Genomic DNA, 20,425 nt, shown 5'->3' on the forward strand with positions numbered 1-20,425 from the left:
CGAACATTTTAATGACTGGGTATTTATTGAATGAAATATGCACATAAAATTGAACATCTTAGATGTCATGGGGTGAATAAATCATTAGGAAATTTTTATTCTGAAAGTATATATACCCTATAGCTGACTTTGTATGGAAAGCAGCAAAAATACAATGAATGCAAGCTGGCATAAAAAATTGTGTATTTCCAGCTATGAAGCACAAAGATCATACACTGGGACTCATGAACCAGTCTGAAATCCCTATCTGTTCAGCTAATCTTCGTTCAGACATCAATCAAGATGATCTGTGACAACAGCAAGTCTCAAAGTGAAGGACTACGACGAACCACTAGAGCCGGGAGGCGAGGGCTTTATCTAGCCAAACTACTAAAGCTTTAATCCACTACAGCACTACACACATATCTGTGCATTTTTTCTTTTTAATGGTAAATAGTATCAACTATTCCTTTCAATATGCAGTATGACATAAATCGAGGCATAAAAACGATTGAAATGATAAAGGAAACTAGCAGAGAAGTTACACAGGGACTAGAAACTACAAACTACAAATGTAAGTCAAGAGGGATTCTAAAATACATTGATAGAAACGTGTAAGAAAGAGCACTGCAGGGAAATGCAGCATATTTTATGTTACTCACTGTAGTCCACGGCTGGAAAATGCAGAGAAGATGAAAATGAATGAAACATGAGAGGAAAAATGCATGTAGACAGAGGGATACGTTGACAATTTAACACAGGCAGGCCCTGTTCACATTTGCCATTAACATGCATTTTCAGTGACTGATTTAAAAAGAGAAACTTGGCTGATGCAAATGTACACAAAAAATATGTTCCGCAAAGGTGTAAATGCAAATGTGTTTTTATTAATCGCACATAGCACAACTAAGTAGGTAATATATACGTGGAGGTTTCTGTGGATAAGTGCGATTGGATCTCTATTCAAATCGTGATGGAAAAGCACTGGAGTGCAAGGAATTCATGCAATCTAGCTAAATAATATCCGGATACTCTCTGGATATGAAATGCATGCCAATATCAGATGTAAAGAGGTCTGAGAGACACATATAAAAGGTAAATAGAGAGGGAATGCAATCACTCATCCATTCAATCATTCATTACACACATGAAGGAAGTGTGCAACATGGTATATGCAGCAAACTGCATAAATAGATATTTCAGTGGGACGGAATGCACAGAAAATATATTTGGGTCATATTTCACCCCAAAACCAACTGAAAAATAAGAACATAATTTTAGGGTTATTAAGATTTTGGTTATGCATTGAAAAAATATATAACTGAATACATAAACAAATAAATAAATGAACGTAAAGGTATTTCAGCTAGCAACACTTCTCATTTTCATTTAGTTTAAAGGGTTACTCCACCAAAATATCTATCCAAAATATCTTAAATTGTGTTCCGAAGACGAATGAAGCTTTTACGGGTTTGGAACGACATGGGGGTAAGTGATTAATGACAAAATTTTCATTTGGGGTAGAGTAACCCTTTAACTTGTACTAAAATAAATAATAAATAAATAACGAAAACTATTTTGACATTTAAAAAAAAAACAAAAAACTAAAACTTTAAATAAAAATAAAATGTTATTAAAAAAATACAGAATTAAAACTATATATTAAATTCTAATTACATAATTAAATTTAATTTGGGATGAGATTTCTGTTAATGAAATGTTAAAAATAAATAAATTAAATACATGAATCAACAATCAATCTGAAGGTCACAGAGAGAATCCTTAATCACTGTTTTATAAGGTTGCTGACAGCCTACTGTTTTTATTAATATCCAACAAAAGAACAAAATGTTTGCCCAAATGCACAAGCAAACAAATTCTACCCTAATGTTCCTTTCTGTTGATGGTATTAAACTGCAGTTCAGGAACATGGTCCAGCAATCTCAGCATCTATTCTAATGGATTCAATACAAAAGCGCGTCTTTTTCGTTGTCTGTTTGTGTTAGCAGCTGCATTTGTTTTGATTGCATTAAATCAAAAGCACTTTAAAAGGCTTTACCTGAGGGACGCAGATGCTGTGCTGTGGCTATAATCTTTTAATCTATTAACATTTTATTCCACTCACAACAGCCTTCAGCCTGGCAACGGACTCCTGCTGCACCAAACCCACACGTCCAGCGAGCACATCTCTGTGGACGGACTTAATATTAAACCCAAAACCACAGCTAATGTACCAAGGAAATAAGTACCTTCGGGATGTCAGAAAGGAACAGTTTCTCCCTTTGGAGAATGTCAAGACCAGGAAAAACTTGTTTCTTTTTCAAATGAAGAATCGGGTCAGGGCATTAAAGGAATAGTTCACCTAAAAATTAATATTCTGCCAGCCTATTATTTACACACCCTCATTATTTCCAAACCTGTGAGACTTTCTTTCCTCCATGGAACATGAAATAAGATATTTAGAAGAATGTTCATACTCCTTTTATCTGTAACACTGCGCCGCAGTTTTGCATTCACACATAATCTGACAACTGTTTGATGCCCATGACCTTTAACGTCATTGGTTCTTTTATGCCTTGTGTATTTAGTAGATTTGAATATGTAATATTTTAAATTTTACTACATTTTCTACACCAAAACAATTTTCATTTCTATAAATTTCACATATAATATCAAAGACATGGAAAGTAAAACATCAGATTATTATGGTGACACACATATATTTGTTCACTCAATTGTGTCATAATAACAAGATGTTATGTCAGTTTAACAAAATCTCTCATAATAACAAGAGGTTAAGTCGCTAAAACATTTTTCTCATCAAAACATCTTTTCTTGTATTAACAACGTTAATGTGACATCATTTCTCATAACTTGCTGTTAAAACATCTCATTAAAACAAAAATCATATCTTTTCTCGTAATAATAAAATGTTATGTTGCTAAACAACATCTTTTTCTTGTTAAATTGCCATATTTTTTCATAATAATGAGATGTCTCATTAAAATGTTACTTTTCTTGTAAAAACAAGATGTTATGCCGTTCAAAATTTTTTCTTGTAATAATGAGATGTCGGTAAAGCGTCATCTTTTCTCATAATAACAACATATGTTGTTAAAGCAACATCTTTTCTCGTAATAACGAGATGTTTTGTCGTAAACAACATCTTTTCTCGTAATAAAGGTATGCTGTTAAAGCAAGATCTCTCGAATAACTTGATGTTATGTCGTTAAAACATCTTTTTCTCGTTAAAACGACATCTTTTCTCGTAATAACAAGATATCATTAACTTTGACGTCTTTTTTCATAATAACAATGTTATGTCATTAAAACATCTTTTTCTTGTTAAAACAACACCTTTTCTTATAATAACTTGACATCTTTTTTGCGAATGACATCTTTTCTTTTAATGCGATGTTGGTAAAGCATAATCTTTTCTAATAATAACAGTTTAATGTCATCTTTTCTCGTAATAACGAGAAGTTATGTTGTTAAAACGACATCTTTTCTCTTGACATCTCTCACAAGAACTTGATGTTATGTTGTTAAAACATCTTTTTCTCATTAAAAGATCATCTTTTCTCGTAATAACGAGATGTTGTTTTAACGACATAACGTCTTTTATCTTTTTCTTGCTAAAATGTAATCTTTTCTCATAATAACAAGATACGTCATTAAAAAAACATCTTTTCTCATAATAACGAGATGTGTCGTTAATGTGACATCTCTCACAATAACTTGATGTTATGTCATTAAAACATCTTTTTCTCATTAAAACGTCATCTTATATCGGAATAACGAGATGTTATGTCGTTAAAACATCTTTTTCTTATTGAAATGACATCTTGTCAAACATCTTTTTCTCGTTAAAAGGTCATCTTTTCTCATAATAACGAGATATGTTGTTAAAGCGACATCTTTTTGTTGTTAAAATGACATCTTTTCTCGTAATAGGGAGATATGTCGTTAATTCGACATCTTTATGTTGGTCCGTGTTAAAAATGTTTTTGTGTTTTGGTCCAAAATATTTTTGTGGTGTTCCATACAGGTTTGGAATGACAGTAAAAATTAATGGCAAAAATAAAATTTTTGGGTGAACTATTCTTGATTTTTCAAGACACACACACACACAAAACTTTTAGAAAAGTCACATTTTCTCCTGTTCTGTGAATATTCACAAGCACACACAAATCTTGTTAACCATCCGTCTGGTGAAGGTTGAAGGTATTATTTCAGATAGGTAACTTACATGCCGCCGTCTCCCAGCTCCTCGTAGAGATTGGTCTGAGCGCCACCTCCTGTCGATTTGCCAGCAGGAAGAGCCATCTGGATACGGGCGGTTTTGGCACACTCGGCCTGTCTCCTGTAAAGCACCCCCAAAGAGTGAGTTTCCTTCTTTTCAAAAGGCTCATTTCAGCTCTATTATAGGAGGATATGAGGTCTGGAGCTCCGGCAACTCTCATTTGATCTGTTCCAGCACTTTTTATTCATGCAATGCAAAATATCATGGGTTATTCAGCACCTTTCACACTGAGATGAGGTGTTTTATTAGGAGGAAGCTGAACCCGGCTCACTTTGTACTCTATGAGGTCATGAAACCAGTCATTTCTGTTCATTTTCAAAGGCATCGCTATTGTGCTGGAATCAGAGAGGGCTGGAGTGAGTATGTCCTTTGCGTCTCATCTCAATTCATGCATTCTACTCGTATGTCCCTGTTCTAAAGGACTGAACCAAATAACGAGGGTACGATAACACAGACTATCCGCCAAATAATTCATCAAAAAGAAGAATCTGAACTTACTCTTTGAATCTGAGCGCAGGGTCCACATGCAGCGACAGGAAGTGCAGGGAAAGAGGAAGAGGAAATGAGAATTGTTAGTTAATTAGGCACAGGAATAATTCAACGAAACACAAACAATAATGGCTGTCATAATATAATATAATATAATATAATATAATATAATATAATATAATATAATATAATATAATAATATAAAATAATATAATACCCACAAACCAACAGAGGACAACTGGTTTAGAAAATGGATAGTATAATATTCTACTAATAATAAAAATGCTGTATAGAATAATATACTAAATATAAAAATGTAAGAAAATTGCATAATATAATATAATATAATACAATAATTATACAATTTTCTGACTTTTCATATTTATTATATAATATTACATTATCCATAATATAATATAATATAATATAAAATATAATTACTTTACCATTTTCTGATACTTTTTATATTATATTATATTATATTATATATTATCCTTAATATGATACCTTTGAATATAATATAATATAATAATTATACCATTTCTAACATTTTCATATTTAATATAATATAATATAATATAATACAATACACTCACAAACCAAAAGAGGACAATAGGTTTATTAAATAGATAGTATAAAAATATACTGGATAATAATAAAAATAATGGACATTATATTTATTATACTTAAATGGTACAATAATATAATATAGTATATTTTTTATTATGATCATTATTTTTATTATTATCGATTATATAAAATATAATATAATTTTATTATGATCATTATTTTTATTATTTTCGATAATAATATAATATAATATAATAAATATAAACATACCCACAAACCAACAGAGGACAATTGGTTTAGAAAAGGGATAGTACAATAATTTACTGAATAATAATAAAAAAATACTGGATAGAATAATACACTAAATATAAAAATATAAGAAAATGGTATAATAATATAATATAATATAATATAATATAATATAATATAATATAATATAATATAATACAAAGTTTATATTAAACATATAACTTCAAATTAAAATAAATGATCAAAAAAATGTTAATTACGCCCTCTGACCTGTATGTAAATTCTTTGATAAAGTATTTTCTAACCACTGATGCAATTCAGCTTGATGTATATTTAATGTTTTGCTTATTTGTCAGAATAATGTACCATCTTCTAATTAGCTTAATTTGGGCACTTTTCCCAAAAATGTTGCTATTGTACATGCATGAATTGCCATACGCAATTGTGATTAACTGTCATTAATTTGGTTAATCAGCACATTGAGTAATAGATCATGATCCTTCATTCATATTTTCAATCAACTGGCAGTCCGAATTCTAATTTCACAGGCCAGAAAATGTATGGTGTTGAACCATGCAGCCCATTTTGGTTTCAGCTACTGCTGCAGGTGTGTGTGCATAATTCATACTGTAAAATGTGATAAGAGCCCAGGATAACCCCGGTTTATTCCACATCTCCACAGCTGAGAAACAATACAGCTCTCAGCAGCAACCCCTCTCTATCTCTCCTTCTCATCTTTGTATTTCATCCACACACTCTCTCGTCCTGACCCCAGGCTTCCTGGAGGCTATCAAAGACGTGGTCTTCTTAATATTATTTATTTAACCAGAATGCAATTACTCGAAAGGCAGTGTGAGATCTTGTGTCATGATATATAAGCTAACTCTTGTGCATCCTATTATGCATCTTCAGTAAACAACCAAATGAAATGACATAACGTCACTTCACCTTTAATACAAGAGTCTAATCACAAAATGAACTGTTTAATATGCGTATAAACATCTGAGCGCAGTCATGCATGGGTATGTGTGTGCGAGAGCGAGCTTCACTTACGTACTGTAGGTGTGTCTGTTTAGCTGTTTGTGTTCACTCTATGATTACCCATCTGTTATGTATTTACACAATAGCTGATGACGGACTCATTGGTGTGTGCAGAAGGTCAGGACCACACTCGCATCTCAGAGGAACTGCTGTGTGTGGAGAGCAGACCCATATGCTGGGCTTTCATGAGATGTGACGGATGGATCGAATGCCTGGGATATGTCACAAATGCTTATAATTAATCTGCTTTCACACAGAGCTGGCTGGGAGATTAGCCTGTTAGCATGGCTAATTACTGAAAAAAAGCCATTTTAATACCTGGCATCCAATACTCATCTCTCTCACCTACTGTGTGTGTTTTTTCAGCCTGTCCTCAACGCTCTCAGGTTACAAATAGAGACGTAGAGCAAAACGTCTTCATGTATGTATAGCAGCTCGGAGATGGAAGGTACAAGAAATATGCTTTCTTTTTGTGTTATACACATTTTTGCCTTGCCAAATGTTTACTAGTCAATCATAGTTAACCTTTGGCTAGCGACATAGTTCACATTTGCAGCTTAATTTGGCTAAGAATCTCTGATTTAGACACACTCAGAAAAGCAGCTGTCGAAATAAGATGTATGATGTATATACGTATGATATAAATGATATATTACATGGGGGATGCGATTTAAAGGTCCACTGAAAAGCTTTGAAACACGCAGCGTTATTCTATGTGTTGATGTAATTTCAACTGAAACAGGAAGACAGGAAGAGACATATCCTGTCCTGGCAGTCCTGCCCCCTTTTGTAAATAGCCAGTAGTGTTTTGTTTATATCGCATACAGTTATATATACAATTCTGTGTAGAATTCAAATGGGTCCGATATGTGATCTATGCCGACTCATGCATACAATCCGCATCTTGCCATCATGTCTCTGGAAAAGAGAAGGCTGTGCGCGTTGCGGAGGTTTTGCAGGACACAGGGCAAACCAGATTTCAATCGCCCCAATGGTAAGCATATATACACTGCCTGAATCATTTCCTGTCCCCTATATAGTGCACCACGTGCCATTTGCCATACAGAAAAAATACTGATTCTATGAACAAGAGATTAATTTCAGTCGCCGTTTCAGCGTCTATTTTTGTTTGGTGGGCAGGATTTTTGGATTCTATAGAGCATTTGACTGGACAGAAAGTTTGGTGAGAAGCTGAAGTGCAGGGTGATGTCATCAAAATCGTTGATCCATTTTAGTGGAGGTTTGAGACTACGTTTTGAATACTTATATCTTGTAAATGCAAATTTTGTCATTGTTTTGGAGCACAGTAGCTTATAGATAACCTTAAGGCTAACATATTCATACTAAAAACCAAAAAAAACTTCTATTTTGATTTCATGGGGACTTTAACAAATCCTATTTAACATAGTCATGAAGAAAAATTAAGGGAAAAATATACATAAAAATTGGCGTCATTTATGTATGTTTTTTTCTACGCAGTGAAAAAAGCAAATAAATATAGAAATAATAATAATAATATTAATAATAACAATAATTATAATTATTATTATTATTATTATGTTTTGTATTTATTGGCTGGTTATAATTAATTAATAATAATAATAATAATTATTATTATTATTAAGTTTTTAAATAATAATTATAACAATAATATTCATTATTAACGTCCACTTCCAGAACAAAAATGTATAGATAATGTACTTACCCCATTGTCGTCCACAATGTTCTTGTCTTTCTTTCTTCAGTCATAAAGATTTTTTTTTTTTTTTTTTTTTTTTGAAAAAAACATTTCAGGAATTATCTCCATATAGTGGACTTTAATGGTGCCCGTGAGTTTGAACTTCCAAAATGCAGTTTAAATGTAGCTTTAAAGGGCTCTAAATTATCCCATCCAAGGAATAAGGCTCTTATCTAGCGAAACGATTGGTTGTTTTCTAAACAAAATGAATAAAATTGATATCCTTTTTAACCTCAAATGCTCGTCTTGTCTAGCTCTGTGTGTACTCTGTGCTTTCCGGTTTAATACAGTTAGGGTTTGATGAAAAACTCCCATCTCATTTTCTCCTCCAACCAAAACTGTCTTACATTGCTGTTTTACCTTTTTTTGTAAAGGCGTTTGACCTTCTTTGCATGTTCACTTTGTAAACACTGGGTCAATTGGAGGAGAAAATAAGATGGGAGTTTTTCGTCATACCCTAACTGTATTGAACCAGAAAGCACAGAGTACACACAGAGCTAGACAAGAGAAGCATTTGAGGTTAAAAAGGATATAAATTTTTATGTTTATTTTTTTAAGAAAATAACTGATTTGTTTCACTAGATAAGACCCTTCTTCCTCGGCTGGGATCATTTAGAGCCCTTTGAAGCTGCATTTAAACTACATTTTGGAAGTTCAAACTTGCGGACGTTCAAACCATTGACGTCCACTATATGGAGATAATTCCTGAAATGTTTTTATCAAAAACATAATTTTTTTTTACGACTGAAGAAAGAAAGACATTAACAACTTGGATGACAATGGGGTGAGTACATGATCTGTAAATTTTTGTTCTGGAAGTGGACTACTCCTTTAAATATGTTTATAGGCTTATAATACGTTGCTTGTTGGCTGGTTTTAGCTGGCCTTTCAGCCTGGTCATAGCTGGTTTGCAGGCTGGTTTTAGAGGGATTTTGACCACTTCTTTAGCTGGTCAGGCTGGGAGACCAGCTAACCAACCAACTGAAACAAGTTGAACATTAGCATAGCCAGACTGGGAGACCAGTTTGACCAGCATAAACCACCTAAAACCAGCCAACCAGCATAGGCTGGTTTCAGCTGTTGTTTTTTTCCAGCAGCGAATAGTAATAATAGTACTAGCAGTAGGCAGCCAATTGAATAAAATAAGCTAAAAGAATATGTAAATGTGTCTGTAGCACACTTGACTTATTTTATTGCGAGTAAATTAAGTAGTAAGTAAATTCAGTCCGATGGGATTGTTTTCCACAGTGCTAAAATACAGTGTTTTGCTGAATTTATAAGCTGTTGAAAAGCTTAAAATATGCGACTTATGAGACTGATTATCACTGAGGGGACTGAAAACCAGTGTTTATCACAGCTGTACGAAAATTATACTCACTGTTTGTACGTCACCATAACGATGAGTATAGCAGGGATGCAGCACAGAATGATGATGATGGCCAACGCCAGCAGTGCCCCCTCCGTGTAGCCCACCGCCTGCGCAGCCTTTTTCACACTTGCTACAATGTCAGGAGAACGAATCTCCAGAATTCGCCCACCCTCGCCCAGGTACGGCTGAAACTCTTTATTGATGTCCAGAATCTTGCCGTCCAGAAACCTGTCAAACACACATTGAGCAGACATTTTAAAAAGGAATATTTTCCTTACACAAATATGGACATGTACAGTAAGCACATCATAATCCCAAAAAAACTTAAAAAAAAAAACTCATTGGTGTACTAATAATTTGAGAGAAATAATGCAACTGTATTAATGCAACTAACATATACAGAAAAATTATTATTTGTAAATAAAATAATAAAATTAAAAAACATATCAATTATGTGTGTTTGTCCATTATCCACTAAGCACACCATAATCACAAAAACTGCATTAGACAAAATAAAAAATAAATAAAATAAAATACAAATAAAGTCTGTACACCTTCTGGCTGCACAGTAATAATGCAACAGTATAAATGAAACTGAAATATATGAATTTGAAAAATTGGGGTCAAATTAAAAAAAATATTAAAAATGTATAAAAATTATAATGTAATTGTAGAAAAAAACTAATTTTTTGATTATATTAAAAACAAAACAAACAATAAAAATTAAAGTACAATAAAATAAAATGTACAAAAAAAATCCAATGTGGTGTAATTAAAAATGCAACTAAATAAAAAAAAAAATGCATTAGCACAAAAAAAAAAAAAAAAAAAAAATAAATAAATAAATACAAATACAAATAAGGTCTGTATACTTTCTGGCTGCACAGTAATAATGCAACTGTATAAATGAAATATACGAATATGAAAAAATTGTGATCAAATTTAAAAAAAAAAAAAATTTAAAAAAAAATGTATACAATTATAATGTAATTGTTGAAAAAAATATTTTTATTATATTAAAAACAAAACAAAACAAAACAAACAAAACATAAAATACAATAAAATAAAATGTAAAAAAAATAATGCAACTGTATTAATGCAACTAACATATACAGAAAAATTATTATTTGTAAATAAAATAATAAAATTAAAAAACATATCAATTATGTGTGTTTGTCCATTATCCACTAAGCACACCATAATCACAAAAACTGCATTAGACAAAATAAAAAATAAATAAAATAAAATACAAATAAAGTCTGTACACCTTCTGGCTGCACAGTAATAATGCAACAGTATAAATGAAACTGAAATATATGAATTTGAAAAATTGGGGTCAAATTAAAAAAAATATTAAAAATGTATAAAAATTATAATGTAATTGTAGAAAAAAACTAATTTTTTGATTATATTAAAAACAAAACAAACAATAAAAATTAAAGTACAATAAAATAAAATGTACAAAAAAAATCCAATGTGGTGTAATTAAAAATGCAACTAAATAAAAAAAAAATGCATTAGCACAAAATAAAATAAAAAAAAAATAAATAAATAAATACAAATACAAATAAGGTCTGTATACTTTCTGGCTGCACAGTAATAATGCAACTGTATAAATGAAATATACGAATATGAAAAAATTGTGATCAAATTTAAAAAAAAAAAAAAAAAAAAAAATGTATACAATTATAATGTAATTGTTGAAAAAAATATTTTTATTATATTAAAAACAAAACAAAACAAAACAAACAAAACATAAAATACAATAAAATAAAATGTAAAAAAAATAATGCAACTGTATTAATGCAACTAACATATACAGAAAAATTATTATTTGTAAATAAAATAATAAAATTAAAAAACATATCAATTATGTGTGTTTGTCCATTATCCACTAAGCACACCATAATCACAAAAACTGCATTAGACAAAATAAAAAATAAATAAAATAAAATACAAATAAAGTCTGTACACCTTCTGGCTGCACAGTAATAATGCAACAGTATAAATGAAACTGAAATATATGAATTTGAAAAATTGGGGTCAAATTAAAAAAAATATTAAAAATGTATAAAAATTATAATGTAATTGTAGAAAAAAACTAATTTTTTGATTATATTAAAAACAAAACAAACAATAAAAATTAAAGTACAATAAAATAAAATGTACAAAAAAAATCCAATGTGGTGTAATTAAAAATGCAACTAAATAAAAAAAAAATGCATTAGCACAAAATAAAAAAAAAAAAAAATAAATAAAATAAATAAATACAAATACAAATAAGGTCTGTATACTTTCTGGCTGCACAGTAATAATGCAACTGTATAAATGAAATATACGAATATGAAAAAATTGTGATCAAATTTAAAAAAAAAAAATTAAAAAAAAAATGTATACAATTATAATGTAATTGTTGAAAAAAATATTTTTATTATATTAAAAACAAAACAAAACAAAACAAACAAAACATAAAATACAATAAAATAAAATGAAAAAAAAAAAAAATCCAATGTGATGTAATTAAAAATGCAACTAAAATGTACTGTGAATACAATAATAAAATAAAAAAAAAACATAAATTGTGTGTGTCTCCATTATCCACTATCCATGCACTGTACAGATAATAAATATAATATCAAATAAAAATAAATAAAATGTATACATAAAAAACTATATGATCCTTACAACAAATATGCAACTGTATAAATGAAACTGAAATATATTAATTAGATTTTTTTTTTATCAAATTTAAAATAAAATACAAAATTATAAAACCATAATGCAAATGTGGAAAAAATCATTGAAACATAACTGTATTAAAAACAAAACAAAATATATATATATAAAATAACATGTAAAAACCCCAATATGGTGTATTTAAAATTCCAGTCTGTTTCTTGCACTGATATATACCTGTACAGTAAGCACATCATAATCACAAGACTGTACATTTTTGCCCACATACACAGCATGTTTATACTGTAGCAACTATGACAGCCTTGAGATGATTGACAGCTAGATGTTAATAACATTCAGTGTCAATCCAAAGCATCTTCGGCAGAAAAACAGGAGCCAAGAATCCTTCTAATGAGGGCAGCATCCGTTCAGCTGTATTTAGCCTTTTCCAGTTCGTCGTATGAGTTACTAGGCAACATGATATGGAAATCCTCATTCTCCCCTGCATGTGTAAATGGCTTGACTGTGCTAATATCAACCTGAGTTATTATTATTTAATATCTTGATATAGAGCTGATTACCAGTGCCACTCCAAAGCAGAGCAAGAGTACTTTTCTCCTGAGCCAACATGAAATGTGAAAAGACCTGGCTTTGTTGACACTTTGTTGATCAATAATGTTTAAATAGACCTGCATGTTAAGTACCTCATAAGTATCCACGGCAGACCAATTAGCCGTGCTGCAGCAGAACACTTCAACAGAAGCACCAAGTAAACAGGACTGTTCAAACACAATCGATTATCCAGGTTTAAAGACTGATGAAAGACTGCATGTGTTTGATCTTTATGGTCAAACAGACCTGCAAAACCACGTGTATACGAGCTTTGCAACATCTGAAGAGTTTCCTTTCGTCTTTAAAGAAATGAGGATGAATAGATTTTGATTTTCAAGGTAAAATGAGTGACTCTGTTGCTATTCTGAATTTACACCCCATTTACACCTGTGTTTCTGCTCCACACATTCCATTAGCTCAATCCATTTGTTAAACCTGTGTGACTTTCTACTGTGGAACACAAAAGATGATATAGAATTATGCCTGTTTCGTGCCGACAGTTTTGTTTTGTACAACATTCTTCATCTTGTATGTTTTGCAGAAGAAAAAAGTAGGTAAATCAATGGTGACAGAATTTTTTCAGACTGCCATAATTCATCAAGTTTTATCTACAACTAAACTAAAAATCAAAATAATAGGTTTTAATTTCCAAGCTGATTAAACACAATAAAATGAAATAAAATAAAAAATAAAAAAATAAAATAAAATAAAAGGATTTAAAAAAAATAATGAAATAAAATAAAATATAATATGTTGGTTTACTAAGTAGAAAAGCAATGGAATGTCCACACAAATGCAGAAAATAATAAATAAATGGCGAATTTTTTTTTTTTTTTTTTATCTACAACAGGTTTTAATTTCCAAGCTGATTACTGGACACACAATAAAGTAAAGTGAAGTAAAGTAAAATGAATAAATAAATAAATAAATTTATTGTGTGTATTTTAATTTTATTTTATTATTTATTTTTATTTAATTTATTTTATTTTATTCCTTTTATTTTATTTTATTTTACTTTACTTTATGTGTGAGTCCAGTAATCAGCTTGAAAAATTAAAACCTATTATTTTATTTTTAATTCAGTTGTAGATAAAAAAAAAATAAAATTAAAAATAAATAAAATAAAATAAAATAAAATAAAAGGAAGTTTAATAAAATAAAATGTGTCGGTTCACTAAGTAGAAAAGTAATGGAATGTCCACACAAAGACAGTAAATAATAATATGTCCGAAATATACTAAAGTAACATAAAATAAAGTAATATCAAATAAAATAAAGCAAAATAAAGGTTTTAATTTCCAAGCTGCTTACTGGATTCACACATAAAGTAAAGTAAAGTCAAATAAAGTAAAATAAAATAAAAGGAAGAAAAATAAATAAATTAAATAAATAAATTAAAAAAAAAAAAAAAAAAACAGTGATGGTTCACTAAATGGAAAAGCAATGGAATGTCCAAATAAAAACAGAAAATAATAATATGTCTGAAAGATAATAAAGTAACATAAAATAAAGTAACATAAAATAAAGTAAAATAAAATAAAATAAAATAAAATAAAATAAAATAAAATAAAATAAAATAAAATAAAATAAAATAAAATAAAGGCTTTAATTTCCAAGCTGCTTACTGGACTCATACATAAAGTAAAGTAAAAAAAAAAAAAAAATATATATATATATATATATATATATATATATATATAATAAAATAAAATAAAATAAAAAATATGTCCTCATCTGTACTAAACAGAAAACGAATGGATCAAAGTCAAGCTGGGCTGATGCACAGGGGAAACAGAAAGGAGTGACGAACAAACTGCCAATATTGTGTTTCTTTTCTAAATCAAAGATGCTGGTACATCATTTCAGATCGTTAGATCCAGGTTTAACCCCTGGTTTTACCCACAAGGCCTTTATCTCTTTGAATCCCGTCCCTGTTGTGGAGGAACAGAAACAGCATGCGTTAACCCACACTGTTACAGACACGCAGTGTGAACGTGCTCAACAATGGCTGTCTGTTTTTATCGTATTTCAGAGTCAATGGGCTTCTAACCAGCAGGATGACTGGATTTATCCATACAAAACACCACTGAGAGTGACCAGATGGATTCTGGAGAAAGAAACTAGTTTTGTGAGGGGAACTTTGGTGAAAGCTGAGGTGCAGCTCAGACTGTAAAGCTTTGAGAAGCAGATTTTGAGTTTTATGACCTGAGACACAAGAAAACAACCTTGTCTCCAGCAGGACATATGAAAGGAGAAGGGTGGAAAAAACTCAGCGGTCGGCTGTTCTCAGTGAGGAGGGTACATACACACAAACAAACACAAAGCCTGAAGAACAGCATGTCCCCATGTAACTGAGTCAAATGGAGACATAATGTCCACAAGAGATAATGTCACCACAAGCACAAACAAAATAATATGTCCCCATCTGTAACAAAGAAAAAATTGCAAATGAGATCTCTTTAAAGGGACAGTCCACCCTAAAATGAAAACTGATCATTCAGCAAGGGTGTAGAATTTATTAGGGATGCTAGGGACGTGTCTCTACCAATATGTCCCTACCAATAATTTTTTCTTTTACTTCAGTTAATGTCATAAAACTAATACGCTAAGCCAGTAGTAGTACTGACAGTGTCCTGTAAACATGGCTGAAGACGCGAAAAGCAGAGGAACAGACAAAGGAACAGACAGAGTCATTTACGCTAGAACCGCCCCGATTGATTCAAACTCATGATTTCAATCATTCAGTTCAAGCGATTCATTAACAAAAAAAAAAAAAAAACAGATCTAAAAGAGCCATTCATTTTCAAATTTCGACATCGCTTTTAAGGATTTTAAAAAGCACATATAGTGATGGGTGAAACAGAGCTTTTAGAAACTCTGCGTCAGTTAAACCACTGCATCGCAAAATGATTCAATTGGATTGTGTATCACAGGTTTGATTCAGTTCGGGACTTTCAAATCTTGTATCGCAAATCATTTGATTTAGGTTGGATCTTTGGAGCTGGTTTGCGAATCACAAATTATTTCAGATCGGCACTTCAGAGCGAATTCTTGAATCATTTTGCACATGTAATGATTCGCGAACCGTGCCCTTGATTCATTATCTGAAATGATGGTTCGCTAATCATTATTCAGATGAGACTTCTCAGCGCAAATCATTTGATTCAGATCAGGACTTTTGAGCGGGTTTGTGAATCTTTTTCTGATTTCTTTCTTTTTAAACAGTACAAAACATCAAATCATTACTCAAATCACATACATACTGTTTGTGAAGGATCAACTGAGTGAGTCATTTATGATGGAACTGGTCTGATTGATTCAAACTCATGACTTCGATCATTCAGTTCAGGCGATTCACTAGCAAAAAACAGATCAAAAGAGCCATATTTTGAATTTCGACATTACTTGTTTTTCAAAAGTATGGGTAGTGATGGGTGAAATGTAGCTTTTAAAAACTCAAAATCAGTTAAACCATTGCATTGCAAAATGATTCACATGATTTCAAAAGCTCCAATCGGATCGTGTATCGCACATTTGATTTTAGTTTGGGACTTTCAAATAATTTCATTTAGGTTGGGCCTTTGGAGCTGGTTCGTCAATCATTTGTTTTAGTTCAGAGCTTCGGAGCAGGCTCGAGAATCACGAATTTCACGAACAGAATGATTAGCGGCCCATGCTCAGATGTCATGGTTTGTGAATCATTATTCAGATGGGACTTGGAGCACAAATGCAAATCATTTGATTCAGATCGGAACTTCAGAGCGGCTCATTTCGTGAACTGAATGATTCGCAAACCATGCTCCTGAGTCCTGATCTGAAATGATGGTTCACGAATCATTATTAGAATGGGACTTAGGAGTGCGGATCGCTAATCATTTGGTTCAGATCAGCACTTCAAAGCGAGTTTGTGAATCATTTCATGATTCCTGAGTCCTGATCTGAAATGATGGTTCGCAAATCATTATTCAGATGGGACTTTGAACTGAGAATCATTTGATTCAGACTGGGACTTCTGAGCGTGTATTGTGAATCATTTAATTCAGGACTTTGGAGCGGATTCGTTAATCTTTCTTCTGATTTTTTTTCTTTTTGAACAGTACAAAACATCAAACCTTTACTCAAACCACCTATATACATATATATACACACACACGTTGGGTTTTCATGTTTTATGGTTTTTACAACATACAAACTGTGTTTTCTGTCCACTTTCCCTAATTGTAAACCTACCCCTCACAGGAAACTTAATGCATTTTGACACAAAAAAACAAAAAAAAAAAAAAAAGACTGCAACCTACTAAACTAAAATTAAAAATACAAATATTAAAATTACAATGATTTCATGGCTCTCAAAATCCATTTTCAGTTTGGCATGCTTAGTGTTTGGCATCACAGACATCAAACTTGACACAACCTTGCCTTCAAAGTTTAAATCTGAACATGCATTAATGAGATTTCACAGTGACATGCAACAATACTACAATAACTTTCCTCGAACATTTCAGCTGGTTCTGCTAAACAAAAAAGAGATTAAATGAAGAATTATGCTGGAAGTTCTCAGATTTCTTTTGCTTTAGGTCATCACATGCAATCTTAAATCTATCTCAACAAATAAATACAATTAAAAGTCAGAAATTTTATTATGAGCTCAAACATTTCTCATCAAATATCTCTCACTTTGCAGTATGTCAACAACTGTTTCCTTTATGTCTTTATTTCTCTAAAGAAATGTTACCAGTAACCTCTAAGGCATAAAATATTCATCTGGGCAGCTGCTCTGCTTTGGCAGAGATACAAACATGAGCAGAACACATCTAACAGTGAACAAAATAAAACATGTATAAGAGTAAGAAGTGTGTCTAGAAAGGCAGAATAAGGCAGGTGGTCTGTGATCTCCTGTGTTTGTGAATATGAATGAGATGTGTGTGTGTATGTGTTGGTTCAGTAAACACATATTTGAACAGAATCCTGATGACTTGTGTTGGATCCCAGCGACAGACGCTTCTCCCTGCTGAGTCACGGGGCACAGCAGAGTTTAAATGAGCATATTGCTGTGTGTCTGGACTTCAGGGGGCTTTTCTCCTCTCGAATAAGGAGGACAGGTGCTTCCTGTACAACAGCTGTTCACATAGGCAGTTCATTTCCTTTTTCACCTTTACCTTTTTTCTATTCTATTTTCTGATTTTGGCAAGGTAAAAAGGGTGTTGTTTTACACAACCATTGAGAATTTTTAACCAAAGTATATTTTAGACTTTTCATTAAGACCCTGAAGAATCATATCAATTTGTGGAAAGTGGGCATCCGATGACCCCTTTAAACAGCAAATCAGCATATTGCAATGATTTCTTAAGCCTCATGTGACACAAAGACTAGAGTAATGCTTTGCCATCACATTAAAAAATGTCATTTTAATATATATTAAAATAGAAAAACATTTTCTAAACTAATAAAATTTCACAATATTGTTGTTTTTACAGCATTTTTGTTTAAATAATTGTAGGGATAAGAGACTTTTTTTTCAAAGATTAAAAATTGTACTGACCCCAAACTTTTTAACGGTAGTGTTATTTTTATTTTTAACATTTTTAACTGTGGGGGTTTGTGTTAATTAGACCCTGTCTAGTCGTTTTTAAATACAAGAATAAGCCTTACAAAATCATTTCATAGAAAATGTGTCCAATTAGGTGAAATTACCTAATTACACGGTTTTTAAACCAATTAGTTGACTAGATATTTAGGCTGTTTAGATGATTTTGAAAACATGTTGTTTTGCACAGAAGACCAAGATCAAGCACTGATGGTGAGATGAGGAGGGAAGAGGATCTCGAAATGTCACAAGCCAGATTTACACTCGCATAGACCACAGAGGACAAGGCTCTGACCTTTTCCCCTTTTTCCAAATGTTGGCAACAAACTAGCAGACTAGGAGTGGCTGTGTTTGGCTTACTTGAAGAGCTCTTGTCTGGAGATGGCTCTGTTGGTGAGAGGGTCAATGGCGTACACCTGCAGGTCTGATTTGGTGTAGTCCTCAAGTTCATAACCTTCTCCGTGCCGCCGAGGGCCGATCGATTCCACTATCACTTTAGCACCAGGGATCTGATCTTGCACATAGCGCTCCAAAATACTGGGAAAAAATAAAAAATAGATGGGAAATTAACTTACTTTATATACCTCAAACATTCAAAATGCAAAACCCGCTTGCTTAATTTCATATTTTGAAAAAAAAAAAAAGACATATTTTGACATACAAGTTACAGATACAATATTGAATAAATTACAGTCCACAGTGTTCATTTTGCAATATATACACCTGAATAGTATTAAAAAAGCAATAATTTTGTCTTTTATTATGATTATTCTGCAATCTGCTGTGCAAAGTGGTTCTATTTTGCTTATTGGAATTTGCCATTTGAGCTAAATTCTGTGTTTTAACAATCGAGATGGCCTTTTAAATCAAAGCAAGTGGGAAAACAAGAGCTGCTGACAGTGCAGGAAACACTTAAATGCCACTCAAGGAAAGCAGCAGTGCAGAGAAACATACCGAGGGAGGAATTCTCACCTAATCAGCTGCTCTTTATTCTCCTCCACCACAGTGGGTGGCACATTAGAAACCACAACCTGCATGTCCAAGGCATTGACAACGGACACCTACAACCCACACAGAATATGAAAGAGACAGAGGATTTGATTCATGTGGTGAAATTTATATGCACAGGTGATACAGAGCAGGCAGACAGAGCTAAAATAATCAGTTTTTGATATTTTTCAGCATGATGATGACATATTTTGCCAAAATGGCTTTGATTGTTTTTTTTTTTCAGAGGAATGATCATTTCAAGTAAACATTTATTGTAGCCAGGCAGATTCATAAAGATTTTTGCAACATTAAAAATCTAATTTAAACCTGAAAATAAATTAAAAGTAGTAATATTTTGGAAAATGTTATGACGTAAATTTGTTACACTGACTATGTGAGCTTTGTACAGATAGTCAGCTGTTCTTGCTTCCACTGAAGCACAAGATTATATGAAGAGTTCAGATGCAAAAGCCTCTAAATCCATCTGAATTTTTCCACTGAAATTATGCGCATAATTTACACTACTATTCAAAAGTATGAAATCAGTAATATTTTTAAAAAGAAATTATTAATTTTATTATGCATTAAGGATTACATTTATAATGGTACAATTTCTATTTCAAATGAATGCTGCTTTATTTAAATTCTACTTATCAAAGAAACCTGGTTTACACAAAAAATATTAAGCTGAACAACATCATTCAACATGTAAAATTTCTTGAGCGCCAAATCAGCACAATATTTCTTAAGCATCATTTGACACAGAAGACTGGAGTAATAATACTGAAAACCCAGCTTTTCCATCACAAGAATAAATTACAT

The 20,425-nt window shown here is 31.7% G+C and overlaps 1 protein-coding gene across 1 annotated transcript in view; it reads right to left on the reverse strand.

Moving 5' to 3' along the window:
• pcdh15a (protocadherin-related 15a) overlaps positions 1–20,425 on the reverse strand; it is a 274,694-nt gene that overhangs the window by 21,336 nt on the left and 232,933 nt on the right. Inside the window, 5 exon segments of the mRNA XM_051125245.1 lie at positions 4,229–4,342; positions 4,781–4,789; positions 9,748–9,966; positions 18,974–19,150; positions 19,586–19,674. Coding sequence (XP_050981202.1) covers positions 4,229–4,342; positions 4,781–4,789; positions 9,748–9,966; positions 18,974–19,150; positions 19,586–19,674 — 608 coding nt within the window.

This window comes from Labeo rohita, chromosome 13 (genome assembly GCF_022985175.1).
Source record: "Labeo rohita strain BAU-BD-2019 chromosome 13, IGBB_LRoh.1.0, whole genome shotgun sequence".
Taxonomy (NCBI): Eukaryota; Metazoa; Chordata; class Actinopteri; order Cypriniformes; family Cyprinidae; genus Labeo; species Labeo rohita.